General features: G+C 40.5%; 1 protein-coding gene across 3 annotated transcripts in view; it reads left to right on the forward strand.

The window, feature by feature from the left end:
- Positions 1–15,208, forward strand: part of PEPD (peptidase D) — a 144,811-nt gene that overhangs the window by 39,687 nt on the left and 89,916 nt on the right. For all 3 annotated transcript variants that reach the window (XM_039558165.1, XM_010396477.3, XM_039558166.1), the window contains 2 exons: positions 5,066–5,141; positions 6,514–6,560. In XM_039558165.1, coding sequence (XP_039414099.1) covers positions 5,066–5,141; positions 6,514–6,560 — 123 coding nt within the window. The remainder of the gene's footprint in view (positions 1–5,065; positions 5,142–6,513; positions 6,561–15,208) is intronic.

The following is a 15,208-nucleotide window of genomic DNA, read 5'->3' on the forward strand; positions in this document are numbered from 1 at the left end:
GACTTCCAGGCTTTGCTCTGTAGACACTGCAGGACAACAGGGACAGAGATGGCAATTTTAGCTGCAGAAGGCTTTGGAGTAGGGCTACAGACTTTTTCCCAAGGTAGCTTTCAGGTTGTTTCCATCCACCTTACCAAGGTACCACTTGATAAGTTTTTCTCCTCTGTGGTTTCAATTAAAGGGTGATTAAATCTTCTTTAGGAAGCTCAGGTATGGACAAACATAAGGTCGGTGCCGTGGAGGTTGTACTGAGAGAGGTGAAGCATTGAGGCAGTAGAAAGGCAGCACTTGGAGCTGCGGTAGAAAGAATCGTCTCTTCAGTGAATTGTGAGTGACAGCCTGGAATTCTGATTTAGTTCTTCCTGCAGCCTCATGGAAGAGGGATCCTTGGTATGCACCTTCCCTACAGCTGGCTTTCAAGGAAAAGGAATTCTCAGTGAAGAAAAAGTTCAGATTTGCATTCAGAAATATTTTAAAAGGTTTTACTGAGTTTGGTGGCTTTCATTTTAAGTCAGAAGTAAGTTAAAGAAGGTTGTTGGGATTTAAGTGTCTGGTGAAATTAACACGTGAATGATAGGTTATGTCTATTAAAGCTTACTGAAGTAGAAATCTTCTTGGAATGTCAAGTTACTGGCCAAGAAAGTTTCTTTGGAAAGCAATATTTTTAGAATTAAGAAAATTTTTCATTTAGGAAGATGAATTATTTTGGGTTATATCCTGGGGTAGGAAATTGCATCCTTTGAATCATCTCCTTTCAGGAATGCATTTAATTTCAGATTTGGCAAGCTCTGAACTACTGTGTTTTACATGATACTTGTCAGAAAAACTTTGCTCTATGCCATGCTGTCAAACTGCCAGCTGGAGGTGAAATGGCTGAGCTTTCTGAACCAGCCAGGGAGAACTGGGAGCTACAAAAGGCAACTCTAGTATTATACAGTCTTCTAATAAAGTGCTGAAAAAATGGTTCAGTACTGACAAGGAGTAAAGTGTTTGTGGTTAAGGATCTGTTGCCTCTCTTGCTTACCTTTCCCAAGATCTCAGCATTTTCTGACTTGGTATGGAACTTAAGGATAAAACAGAGAAGAATTCAACCTTACACTGGATTTCAGCAGTTTTCAGATGGTGTTTTAATTTTTTTTTTTCATTTTATGGAGTGTGTGTATTTCCAAACAAATTTTAAAACTTTAAATTTAAAGGCTTCCACTGCAAGTTTCATAGTGAATGGCTATGCTGAGTATTGATGTCAGAGTTTTGAAAAGAAAATGTCGTATAACAGAAGAAAAAATTTGAAGTTGTCCAAATGATCTCCTTAGTAATCAGAAGGAGGTTTTCTGACACCAACACTTAGCCAAATGACCTTTGGTTCCTGTATTTTGCCAGTGTCTGTCTGTCATAATCGTGGTGGTACTAGAAGTCAACATTTAGTAATGTGCAGCTCTCTTTGTGCCTGTATATATTGTATTTTCCTGTAATCTCAATGAAAATGGGGTTTGATAGTTTTATGTGGAAGATTTCCTATGTTCTGTATTTTGCATTATTTTGATGGAAAGCTATAATTATTTCTTTGTGAAAAGTGATCTGCATGTTACTGTCTTAAAGCTGTGCATTTGCTTTTTGTGTTTTCAGAGGTTTTTCTATCTATGTTGTAAACCTCTTAACATTTTTTTGAACTCCTGTCTTTGGTGTTCATGCACCTGTCTTTCAGAATTGTACTGTGATGCCTCTCCTTTGCATATGTTTGCTATGTTTGCTGGCTTTGATGCTAATTCAGTTAGCAAGTTTTTATGCACTGCAGAAGAGCATAAATTTATAAACTGTGGTAGAGAAATTTCTATAAATAAAATGTGGAAAGGTAACAGCAGAGGTGAGAAAGGGTAAAGATAAGGCAGGACTGTGAAGTCTGTCTACATGGGCATCATCCTTACTTATTAGGTGGTCTGTAAATCGAGTATTTCCAGAAGGGAAAGGAGGAGTGGGCGTTCCCAGGAGTTTTCCGTATATGTCAGAGAAAGGAGACATTAAGGTTGCACACATGTACTAAAAAACAGCAAAACAAGCCAGCTGATAAAACACTGATCTGGTAACTGGAAACAAATACTTCTGGCAGCGTTATCAGTGCTGCAGAATGCACGTAGAGAACCAATTTGTGTATCTTTGAGGAGAGCACTGGTTTAGAAAAATACAGTTGAGTTATGTGAGTTTCAGCCTCATAATTGCCTCAAATTCTATATGCTCTTGACCGCTTGATTAGGTCATGCATGTAATTTGGTATCCAGAAATTTAAAATGCCCAAATGCAATTTCAGGATTGAAATGATACTTGTTTATATTAAAGTTTCTCTCTCCTGTTGGGTGACGGATGTGTGAAAGGACTAGCTGCTCATATGGCCAAGTGGAAATAAAAGCAGAAAATCTGTGTAAAAGGAGAATGAGGAAGAAGAAATGGTTTTACACTGGTAAAATGAGGAAAAAGAAAAAAAGGTGAAAGTTTTAGGTCAGTCCTGACAGTCAGAGACTTGTGCTTCTCTTTCACCTAGATTACACTGAGTGCCCCCACTGCTAATCTGAGGAATGCCTTACATGTGGAATCTGTATGTTTTGGCAATTGCATTAGCTGGAGCCTGGAAATTATTTGTTCCCATTAAAACATTAATGCATTGATGCATAGGCTGTAACTGGTCCAAGAAGTGTGTTTAATAGAATGTTGAAGTTCACATTCATGAATAAAGGTGGGATTTTCTTCCTATCCTTATTTTGGAAGTGGGGGAAAACATCATGGGAACTGTGGACACTCATCACATGCAAGATTGCCCTGAAGTGCCAACCACTGCTGTAGAGCTGGCTTGGGAGGGTGTTGCTTTTTGCACTGTCAAAACAGTGAGAAGGTGGTGAAATACATGCTTTTCTACTACCCAGATATGCTGTGGGGACTCCATCAGCAGTACCACTGTAACATAGGAGCCCAGGAACTATTTTGGTATCTGGTGAAGTTGATCATGTTACCTGCACATTTGTACCTCCTCCCTCTCCTCCCTTCTGGTGGTTTGGCAGTGGTTTTTGTTGGTCTCAGAATGACTAAATATTTTCTGTAAAATATTTCAGTGCCTGACCTTGTGTAAATGAAGGGATTGCATTGCATAAATAGTCAGTCTGACGCTGAGCATGAATTTCTGTATTCAGATACCTGAGAAGTTGCGATCTAATACAAATTTGATCCTGAAGCCTTATGCCTACGTCGAGGGAAATGGTTTCTAATACTGTTTGCACTTGCTGTGCAGCAGTTACTAGCTTGTATTACTAGCAGAGTCCAACAAAAAGATTAGATAGCTGAATTATGAAGCAACCTATTTTTCAGGCAATTGCAGAGCATGGATATGTACTGTATATTGAAAGTAATATGGAGGCACATCAAACAAGTATTAAATTACACTGCTAGCACATGCAGGCTTCCAAGGAACAGGATTTAAAAGAAAAAATTTAAAAATCTGTAAGCCTTTGCTACCTCATTCTAACTGGAATATATTTGAGCCACTCTTTTTTATGTCTTGGCTGAAAGACAGGAGCAGAAGTTTGTTTCCTCACTCATTGTCAGCAGGTTTTATCATCCCAGTATATTTTTTTCACCTGGGTGTGCATTTTAAAACCTTGTACTTCTCATTCTCGATTGCATAGTGATTATTTTGTGTCATATTCCAATTAACTGAGAAAAATTCCCCTCTGCAGTGTTTCTGTTTGTAAAAGCATTTTGATCAATATCAGGATTTTACAAAGGTACCTTTACTCTTACCAGAAGAGTTGTGTTTGAAGGGGAGTGGCTGTGCTGTAGTAACACACCGTCTGTGGGAAATGCTGTAATCTCACATCAGAGGCACCCATGGCTGAGAAACCTGTTTCTGGACTCATTAAAACAAACTACAGAGCAGAAATACCCTAAATAGTTTTCTACAGCAGTGTGAGGATGAGCGTGTTACAATAAGAAGAGGGGTCTTGGTGGCAGTTTCAAAGTATAACAGTTATGGTTCTTTGTAACTGCTGCAAACTCTGGAGTGCAGCTTGAAAATATGATTGAAATATTTCCATGCAATTCAATAGGTGTTGTTCTGTACTTTGTAAACAGTAAGTATGTACTTCACAGCTGCCTTTGAGATGGGCATGAAAAATACTAGGAATTCAGTTTGTGTAACAGTGGAAGGGGTATGTGGTGTTTAATAGAGGTTATGGAACTGTGTCTGCTTTACTGTTCATGTCACACTAAATAGCTGCTTTTATTTGAAATACATGATAGAAATACATGTAGTAGAGAAGCGTTAAACGGTGCATTTTTGAGATGAGTTCACAAGAGAGTATCAAGTCACATAAACATACACAAATTCAGTATCTCATAAGGCACAAAGAGTAGGATGGGGTTTTTAGGGCATTGGTTTGCTTAGGGTTTTTTTGTTTTTTATTTTCCTTCAGAGGCATGTGAAAGAATGGACATCATGGCTGTAATTACTGCTGCTTTGGTTTCTGAATTTCATGGTTTGGGTTTTTAATACCAAACAAAAATAGCATTTTTTCACACCACCCCCGCCCACCTTTTGAGGTATTGCAAATAAGAGGGAGTTGCGACTGTGCTGAACAGAAATTTTGGAGCTCTGGGAATTTAATTATGTAAAATAGTTTCGAACTGTGTTTAAAAGGAAATCAAGCATGCTTGTAGAAATGTTCCATCTGAAGTAGTGTTAGAGTCATCACAAACGCAGAATTGCCTTGGTTTTGTTCCTAATGTATTGTAGAATGAGTTGAAAAAATATTGGTTGAACCACTTGTTCATAGGTATTAAATAGGGCAGGCTGATGTTTGAAATTCTTGTGACTTCCCTTTGTAAGATTGTTTTGCTAATGCTGAATCAATGCCAACAATACTTTGCTGTCATGAATACTGTAAATAGCTGTTTGCTCTTGAGGTGTACTTGATCTAATCTTATTATAGGTGATACATATTATTTTCAGAGTTTTTTCATTTTGTATTCTTAAGCTGTGAAGTTGCAGCCTAACATGCTATCTGTTCTTCTTCTCTTAAAGTCGTGTCATTAAGACAGACATGGAGTTGGAAGTTCTGCGCTACACCAATAAAATCTCCAGTGAAGCTCATAAAGAGGTAATGGATCCTTTACTGTTAATAATTTTTGCTCTTAGTGTACCAGTGGTACTCAGAAAATGTCCCCAGCAACCCAGAATTGCTTAGTAATAAAATAATGGAAAGGCTGGATAGAAATAAGAGGATAATATCCTCCTATTGCAGCCCTGTAATATACCTTGTATTGTCCTTGAACTCACTGGTGCTTTTGTGATACGTGAGAAGTGAAGTGTGCGTTTGGGGAAGAGCTGGAGCCTCAGCAGAAGGAGGCCTGCTTGCAGTCTATCTATTCTGTGTGCACAAATACGTGTATAATGATGGAGAAAGAAAAGACCAAGGTTTTTCAGGCCCGTGTGCAGCTCTGAAAAGTTTACCCAGCAGGTAACTGTCTACAGATCCCGATGGACTGGGGAAGTCTTTCCATGCACAGTGTAGGACAGGGAAAGGATTCCTCAGAGTGGGGTATGTCCCTGGGGCAGTGCTGAACCCTGCTATTCTGTTGCCATACCAGTGTGGCAAAACAAGTCCAGGCTCTCAGCAAGGCTGCTCAGGTTGGACCTGGCACTGTACCAGGGGAGCTGTACTGATCTCCTGGTGGTGATGATGAAGTTAACTTGGGTATCAGTCCTGCACTCCATATAGAGATGCAGATGTGCTGTGAGTTCTGAGAGTGGTGATGACCAGAGGGAGCTTAGGTAAAAGTAACTGATGAGGTTACTTACCCAGCTGTTGTCTTGGCTCCTGCTCCTCAGATATCTGAGCTATGACGTGAAGGAATGTTTTAAAATTAATATTGTAAAATTGAAAACTCAAGGGATAGGCATTTTGCATTCACACTCCTTACTTTTTCATCATCCTTGAATAATCTTATCATACCTGAAAGTAATTTTTTTTGTAGAGCAGCTGCCTAGAACTTCTATAATACAGAAATAGACAAAATTTTCTTAGCAAATCTGAGAACAAGGATCAGATTTATGACTTATAAACCGGTGTTAACTCCAGTAGTTTTCTGTTGATTCGGATTGCAAAGTATGAAAGAGACTCTCCCATTGTAGGATAATCCACTTCATAGCTTTGTTTTGCCAAAGTAGAACAAAAGGATTTGCTGCCATGTTCACAGAGCTTTCACAATTAAACATTGGTATTTTGGTGAGCTGCACTTCATTAGGATATAGTAGTTTGGCAATTAAACTTGCTTTATTGTTGGAGACTGCAGGCATTCTTAAAGATTAAACAGTGTAGTTTTAAAATACATCTATTGATGTAAATTTAAATGAAGTACAGAAGATATTTTTGTAATATAGGTTTCTCTGGAGATAGTCATAAAGCATAAATTTATAAATATGAGATTCCCTTCTGCTATGATGGTCCCATGCTAATATGTATCTTCCAGGTAATGAAGGCCGTAAAAGTAGGAATGAAAGAATACGAGATGGAGAGGTAAGAGTTCTTACAGTAATTATAATAAAAAGGAGAATATCTCTGTAGTAGGGGGAAAAGCAATAGCTGAGACAATCCAGTATCATGGATTCAGCTGGACTGAGAGCTCATTGCTGTTTGAGGCCACTGTAAGCATTATTTTGTTATTTTGAGGTGGTACTTCATCTGTTTCAAATGTGCATTTGATGGGGGTGATTATTTTTTGGTTAAGTGTAGCATATCTCTCTTCCTGGAGTCACAGTAATTTACAGAAACTGTATGAAATAGCTGTTTTCATTGTTTGAAGCCATCCAGTAAAACGGTGTTTATGGTTAAACATTTAGTCTGGTTATGCTTAGAAGACTGCATGTGTGGGTGTTTAAGAGTCTTATGAAAGGCTGTGTTCAATTACATTTTGTCTGCAATTACAAGCCAGCAGTACCTGTACTTAGCCTGTGCAAGGAGCTCAGCTCACACGTGTAATGGGTGCTCTACAGCTGCTGAGAAGTCAATGAGAAAGCTGCAGATCTCTCTTACGTTGACGAGAACGAGCTGTACAGGCATCCATGAGGGGTTTGGCTGGTCCTAGCTGATACAGTAATGATGAGTCTAGATCTAAGGGAAACATTGCCTCCTCTCTGGAATCAATATTTACATTAGATCATCAGCATTTATCTTATAAAGCATGGTTTTGATCATCAAGTCCATTTATTTTTAGTTTGTACACGGTATTTTCAATTTTCAAAGTATTTGCATAATGAAGAAATAGAAAATACCAGTCATATGTCAGTTACTGTTGTTTCTTGGCAGTAATTTTTCAAAGGCTTGTAAGCAGGCTAGAGCACCACCCAGGGAAGGGAATATAAAGAGACCACAATATTTGTCATCAGGATTTCAAGGTAGTTCAAAAGACAAATAAAGCCTGTAGAACATACGCAATATGAAGAAGCTAATGTTACATTTAAGCAGTTTAAATTTCTGCAGATACTATAGGCTCATGCCTGTAATTTGTCAGTGCTTCAAATTGCATTTACACATACCACCAGCTAATAGAAAAATAATATATTGTTTACATTCTGTCTTTAACTTTATTTATGAACTTTGTGTTTGTGTTCCTTTTACTCACTGGCCATGCTATACATGCTGATAGTGAAATTTTGCCTCTGGAAGTCATTAGCAATCAAAATTTCCATAGAGCAGAATTTGTTCCCAGGTGCTTTTAAATGTCATGATCCTGGCAGTTTGATTTAAATATCATACAACAAATATGTATATAAACAGTCTTCTCTAAGTCTACACAGTATATTACCTTTTTTCTCCAGGACTTTCATTCTTCCCTGGCTAGCTCCTTCCATACACATCAACCTTTTGAAAAGATTATTTCTCTCTATCAATTGAAAAAAAAATAAATTAGGCTGCTATTACACCTATTTAAAATTGCCTTCTATTCTTCCATACCTCTTGATAGATTACACATCTTGAAAGAGTTTGAAGTTATTTAGCTAATGAAAGAGGTCTTGGCAGACTGCTCTACTGTGTCTGTCTTGGAGACTATAATTAGAACTTCAGTTTCTTTTACTGTTGGAATTCATCCCTGCACCCATTCCTTTAGGGAAAAAGGGCCCTACAAATGTAAATCCTGTCTGCTATTCTTCTGTCTGCTAGGAAGAATAATGGCAGAGATCCCAAAAGCAATTAAATTTTTCTGTTACTGGATGTAGTACCTAAGTGTTGCCTTTTCTTTGTCCATTTGGATAAACCCTGGTAAATGATTTTGAACCAGTACTGTGTTAATACTGAGATATATAAAAAATAAATGCATTTAACTACAACTCCAATCAGCCCCGACTTCTTTTTTGGTTTGATATTATTTAACTTCAATGTGTGGTCGGTTGACTTTAAGGAGACAGCCAGGGCAATTATCTACAAACAGTAATTCACAGCATGTGTAATTGCATATAAAGTCATTTTGGTAGGTCAGATTCTGAGTTTTCTCTGAAGCAGTTTGTTTAGTGTTTGTGCTTATCTCATGTTTAATTAATCTTCTTTAATTAAAGGCTTTTAATTATGAAACTCCTCTGTAGTGAGTATATTGTTAAAAATACAGCAAAATGGTACAAGAAATCCCTTCAGCTTGAGAAATATGTGAATAAAATCTGTGATTTCAGCAAAGTTGTTTAAGTGTGCATATATAGACAAAAATGTTTTGTGTGTATATATAAGCACACCGAAAGTACTAATTAGCACCTACAGTCATCTGTTTCAGAGTGCTCTAAAGGCCTGGAGATAACTTCTCTAGATCAGTGTTTATCAATTTCTAGATTTCATCTGTGTACCGTTTACCAAATGAAGTGTGGAATCCTCTGTGCATTTCCTTATTTGTTCCCTTTTTATTAGAAAGAACATGTTTAAGATTGGGGTGGCTGCTTGGAATTGTCAGTTTGATTGGGGAATGATGAGAAAGTGTATGCTGTAGCAACAGGCAAGTGACTTCCTGCATCATGAGTTCTGGACACACAGCTGTTGTATGCATCGCCCATTTTTGTGGGGGTTTATCCTCTTAATAGCACCGAAGGTGCTGTTGTTACCAAATGCCTGAAATACCAGAATAAGACTCTCCAGCACTAATGTTGTGTTAGAGAGGGCATCATTTATTCAGGCCTGAGGTTCATGCAGGAGATCCTAACCTAACCTGGACACATGGTTCTGTAAGAGTGTTACTTATATACAGTTGATACATGCATATTAAAATTTTTCCATTACCATAAATCCTACCCCATGTTCCCATAGATTCAGTCCTGTTTTGTCTGTCATGGCATTCTTGAGTCAGATATCTTCTTATCTTCCAACTGTCCTTGCTGAAAGCAGCTTTTGCATGCCTTGTTTCTTTGCTAAAAGCTTCTCAGGCACAGTAAAAATTGAATTAACCCTTTTGGTGTCACTGTGATAGTGATGCCTTTTCCTAGTCTTAAAATCAAGAATCAAACACAGTTAGAAGGGAAAAAGGGATTTTACCTCTGTATTTATTTTAAGGATCCTTAGATGCACCACGCTCAGGTGGGATGGGCCAAAACGCACCCTGCAATGCACATCCCTGATAGATCTGGTATCACATTATAGATTTTACTAATTAGCAGATGTATCAAAGATTCCCCAGTGAGAGGCTCAAGTGAGCCCCCCTCCCTGAGGAACCTTCCCCTGGATGGTTCTACCTTAGTTTACAGAATGTGTTCTGGAGAGGACCTTGGGGTCTGAGGCCTTCTGATCCCTAACTATGAGGCTTCTAAGATGTTCAGTCTCCTAGCTTGACAAATAAGTCTAAGAATGTAGGCTAAAAAACACTAAATACAAAAGCTATAAAAAGGTATCTAAAAGGGGTATAAAAGAAAAGGCAAAAATCATCATGGCATCAGTAGGAGTGTGTGCACAGTCCTGAGTTCATTAAATTATGATGTATTTATCACTGCCTCGATGACACCAGGTAGCACTAAACCAGGCCTAAACACCCGTTCCCTTGTCCGACACCTCCCTGGATTATGTGAGTGTCTCTGAAACTTCTGCAGCTGCTCAGCACAGGAGCACCTTGGGGTTACCACACAAGTAACTGTGATTCCAGTGTCCAAAACTTGGGTCCTGAGACTGTAAAGTGGAGTCTATTAAAACAAAGGAGCAGTGCTTAGTGTACAGGGGGTCTTGGCTAGTATACAGGGGGTGTTGGCTAGTGTACAGGGGACATTGGCCAGTGTACAGGGGGCAGACAATGTGGGCAGCAGCGGAGGGGGGATTCTGCCCCTCTGCCCCTCAGCTGAGACCCCACCTGCAGAGCTGCCCCAGCCCTGGGGCCAGCACAGGAAGGACCTGGAGCTGCTGCACAGAGCCCAGAGGAGGCAGCAGCATGAGCAGAGGGATGGAGCAGCTCTGCTGGGAGGAAAGGCTGCCAGAGCTGGCATTGTTCAGCCTGCAGAGGAGAAGCTTTGGGGTGACATCACTGTGGCCTTCCAGTACATCAAGTGAGCTACCAGAAAGATGGAGAGAGACTACGTGCAAAGACTTGGAGTGACAGGACAAGGGGGAATGGCTTCCAACTGACAGAGGCCAGGGCTAGATGGGATATTAGGAAAAAATTCTTTGTTGTGAGGGGAAATAATTGTAGAGATCTTGTAGCAGTTAATACTAAACTTAAACTCCACTCTGCTATAACAGCAATAATTTGAAGAGTAAAATGGCAAGAAAGCAGTTACAGAGGTTTTTTCTTGTTGGTTTACAATGCTTACAGACTGTTTTTATACCTTGCCTCTTACCAGCTGAGGCTGATAAAAGTTCTTTATCCCTGTTCTTTTCAGTGCTGTCCCTGATTCCAGAGAAGAGCTTGGGCTCTGAGATGAGTTGCTGTTGTATCTGTCAGTGTTAAATTTCACTATCTGTGGAACTCTGAGAGCACTCTCACAGATTATGGTTCTCATCTTTCATTTTTCTCTCTCTCATCTGCTCCAGTGGAACAAACTGAAAATAAAACATACATGTTATTTCACTAAAAATGAGAAAATAGCCAGAATAATTTTGTTTTCCTTTGAGTATTTCCTTTTAGTGAAATGCTGATTATTTTAGCTAATCAGTATTTGCCACTTACCATTTCCTGATGATTTTGCTCTTTGAATGTTTTTGAAAAAGTTGCTGACTTCTGCAGCAAATGATCCTCAAAAATATTTGGGTTTTTTTCTTGAGGTTGGATAGAATTTCAGCTTAATTATAACCTTAGTAAGTCCTTCACCTAAGTGTGCATAGATAGTAAATAAGAAATACCCACTGCAGCTGACAAAAATACACAGGTGAATATTCCACAGTTGCTTTTTGGCATGAGAATAGTGTTGAATTGTGTCATGACCCTCACTGGTATTTGTGTATTTTTATTAAGCAAAAGACCAGGACTCTGTTAGTCTCAAGCAGCATGTCAGTCTGCTCAGTTACTGGTACATATTTTATGTCTTTTTCTATTCCTTCTTTTTTTTTTTTTTAAACAGTTAGTGTTGTGTAGCCAGGAATGGCTTGGCTGCCTTATTTCCCAAACTGCCTTGCAATTAGAGGTGATGTGTTTTTAAATGTAGGGTGCTGCTCTCAAAAGGTTAGTTTTAAAACTTTAAAATACATGAAAAACAGAGAGAGGCAGAAGGTGACCTTTTCCTGCATTTTAGAAACCCCAACACAATCCACTAATTTTTCCTTTGTTTCTGCAGGCCTGTGTGGTAGGACAGAAGTCTGCCTGCTGTCTGGATGGTGGTTTGGTGTAAGATGATCCTGTACCTGATATTATTGTCTGTGTATCTAGTTCTAGCACAAGGGTTGAAGGAAGAAGTGGATCAGCCACAATCTCTGTTTTTAGCAAGAAATCCTCACTACACAGCAGCCTGGGAGCTTCTGTTCAGCATGGATACACTGGAGCTGGCAGGGAAGGAGTAGCTGAGCCAGTGGTTTTGTACCTGTGCCCGTGTTAGGGGCAGCAGGGGTGATCCAGGACTTCCTAAAAATGGTGATACCGAATGACCTACAGTGTCCAGGGCCAGGTAGGCAGCTTAGTGCTGACAGCTCTGACAGCAAATGCTGGGTACCTGCTAATTGCTTCATTTGAGTGAGCTGCTGAATCTCATGTGTTCAGTGCCCAGAGGGAAGTCAGATATTATGTGTTTGCCTGGAAGAGCAACTGGATTCAGAGAGACACTTCCTGCAGCCTTCCCCTCCTGCCTACCTTCCGTATGTACAGCTGGTCCTTTGATGTTTTAAATTAAGCTGTCACCACTCGTTTCCTAATCCAGCTGAAGTAAGGTTGTAGTCTTTAAATAAATCTACATTTTAAAATTGCTTTAGAAAACCCCTGAGCACTGTTTCTCTTCTGTGCCATACAGAGGCACAATTGCAAATATGTGCACACATGACTCAGCAGTAATGGGGGAGAGGATTACCTGTGAGCAGGAAGATTCCTGTCTCACCTGCTCTAGGAGATGTAAATCCACTGGAGAGGTTTCAGCTGCCCCAGCCCTGGCAAACATATACTCACTTCCAGTTGGCCTGCTCTCCCTCTTCTGCACAGCTGGGAGGAGAAATGTGGAAGTTAGAAACTTCTTGGGGCACTGCAACCTTGGAGACCCATTTTACCTGAACTGCTGGTCAGTATGTTCATGGTGGTTGGTGATGGACTCCATTAGCTGCTGGGAGAGAGCAGAGCAGTTTTAGTATATCCCCAGTAACCTCTCAGCATTTTCCCTTTGCAGGTGGTCCTGGGGGAAGCTCAGATGTCCTGTCTTTCAGTCATCTCCTGGTGCAAGAGTACTGTTTAACTGCACAGGCCACTCTTGTGACTTGTGATTGAAATTCCACATAATTGGGTTTTACCTTCTACAAAAGACCTGTGAAATTGGACCATGTGAGAGTTTTAAAATAAGCGTCATCCCAGAGATACCAAAGAACAATTACCATGCTCATATTGGAAAATGATTCCCTTCAGAAAGAGAGCTGTGGCAGGATGTAAACCACATGCGTGCATACAGAACTTGGCTCATGACATAGCAAGGGATAACCCAGCTTGGAATGCTGTGTCACTGTATGTCCTCACAGGGTTAGTAATACAGTAAATGTGATAATTCATAATTATACTTTGGTTATCTTTTTGGAAACGAAAAAGTAGGAGCAATTTTTATTTTAATTTTGTAACTGATTGAAAATTGGAAGCATTATTAATTTCTATGGATGTTTTCTACGGTGACTTACTATTAGTCACCGCAGCAACTATTACTATATTAAAGGAAGAACAAGCTTTCTTCTCAAATCGGCAATGATCTCAGTTTTTACTGACTCTAGTGTGGCATTGAGATAGTGAACTAATTAACATTGCTAATGACAAGCTAAGATTGGAGATATGTGAAATGAAACTCATTGTAAAGGCAGCAGGCTGAAATTATTATTTGATGTGGATTTTGTTCAAGCTTGTTCAGGCAAGTCAAAAGTAAAGATTCTACCATATGTGAGGCTTTATCTGCATTGTAAGCTTTACCTCAATAATTTTTGCTAATTACTGATAAAGCAGAGATCTGAGAACTTTGTGTTCATTGGCCATCTTTTGATAAACAGAATTGTTCATGATCATGATCAGAGACCAGAAGCTCAACTTGAAGGAAGTGGGTAGAATACCAAGACTGTCCATTAATGTCATGATATCACACACGGACCTGAAGATTAAACCTATTTTACACACATGAAAAGAAAAAGAGCAGATTTTGTTCCTTGCTGCTGGCATGCCTGCTGCATAAATTCTTCTCCAAATTTGCTCTTAGAGCATCCTCATCACCATAGTGAACAAGTGACACCTTACAGCTTATTAAGCAGCATTTCTAATGTCTATTGTAACAGTGAAAAATTTTTTTCTGATACCTAATCTGAGTCTCTCCTGTCTCAGCTTGAGGCCATTTCCTCTTGTCCTCTCACTGTAAGCACGGCAGAAGAGATCAGCCTCAGCTCACTGCACCCTCCTGTCAGGGAGTTGGAGAGAGTGTGGTCTGAGCCTCCTCTTCTCCAGACTGAACAAACCCAGCTTGCTCAGCTACTCCTCATGGGACGCTTTCCCAAGCCTTCATAAGCCTTGTTGCCCTTCTCTGGACACGCTCCAGCCCCTCAATGTCCTTTTTCACGAGGGGCCCAGAGCTGGACGCAGCACTCAAGATGTGCTCACCAGTGCCCAGCACAGAGGGACAGGCACTGCCCTGGTCCTGCTGCCCACACTAGTGCTGACACTGGCCAGGTGCCGCTGTCCTGTTGCCCACTTGGGCACACATTGGCTCATACCGAGGCAGCTGGTGACCTGCAGGATGTGGCACTTGGCCTTGTGGAACCTCGCACCGTTGTCCTTGGCCCATTGATCGAGTCTGTCCCAGTCTGGCAGCAGAGCCTTCCCGTCCTCCAGCAGATCCACACTCCCACCCAACTGGCTGGCTGCAAATTTACTGAGGGTGCTCTCAATCCCCACACACAAATCATCAATAGAGGTGATAACCAGGACCAGCCCCAGATCGGAGCCCTGAGGAGCACCACTAGCAACTGGCCCCAGCTGGATTTAGCTTCATTCACCACAACTCTCTGGGCCTGGCTGTCAGCCACTTTTTTACCTATCAGAGTCCACCCATCTAAACCACAAGCAGCCAGTTTCTCCAGGAGAATTCTGTGGGAGATAGTGTCAAATGCTTTACTGAGGTCTAGATAGACACATCCACAGCCTTCCCCTCCTCTGCTAAGTGGTCACTTTGTCATAGAAGATGATCACATTGATCCAGCAGGATCTGCGTTTTATAAATCCGTGTTGGCTGGGTTTGATCCCCTGGTTGTCCTGCACAGGCCGTGTGATGGCACTCAGGATGATATGCTCCATAACTTTGCCCAGAACTGAGGTCAGGCTGACAGGCCTGGAGTTCCCCACATCACCCTTCCCATCCTTCTTGTAGGTGGGTGTTACATTTGCTAATTTCTAGTCAGCTGGAACTTCTCCAGTTAACCAGGACAGCTGGTAGAGGATGGAGAGTGGTTTGCCCAGTTCTTTTGCCAGTCTGGAGTGGATCCCATCAGGGCCCATAGATTTGTGAGTGTCTCATTGGCAGGGCAGGTCACTAATCACCTCCTTCTGGATT

The sequence above is a fragment of the Corvus cornix genome, chromosome 11 (assembly GCF_000738735.6).
Source record: "Corvus cornix cornix isolate S_Up_H32 chromosome 11, ASM73873v5, whole genome shotgun sequence".
Classification (NCBI taxonomy): Eukaryota; Metazoa; Chordata; class Aves; order Passeriformes; family Corvidae; genus Corvus; species Corvus cornix.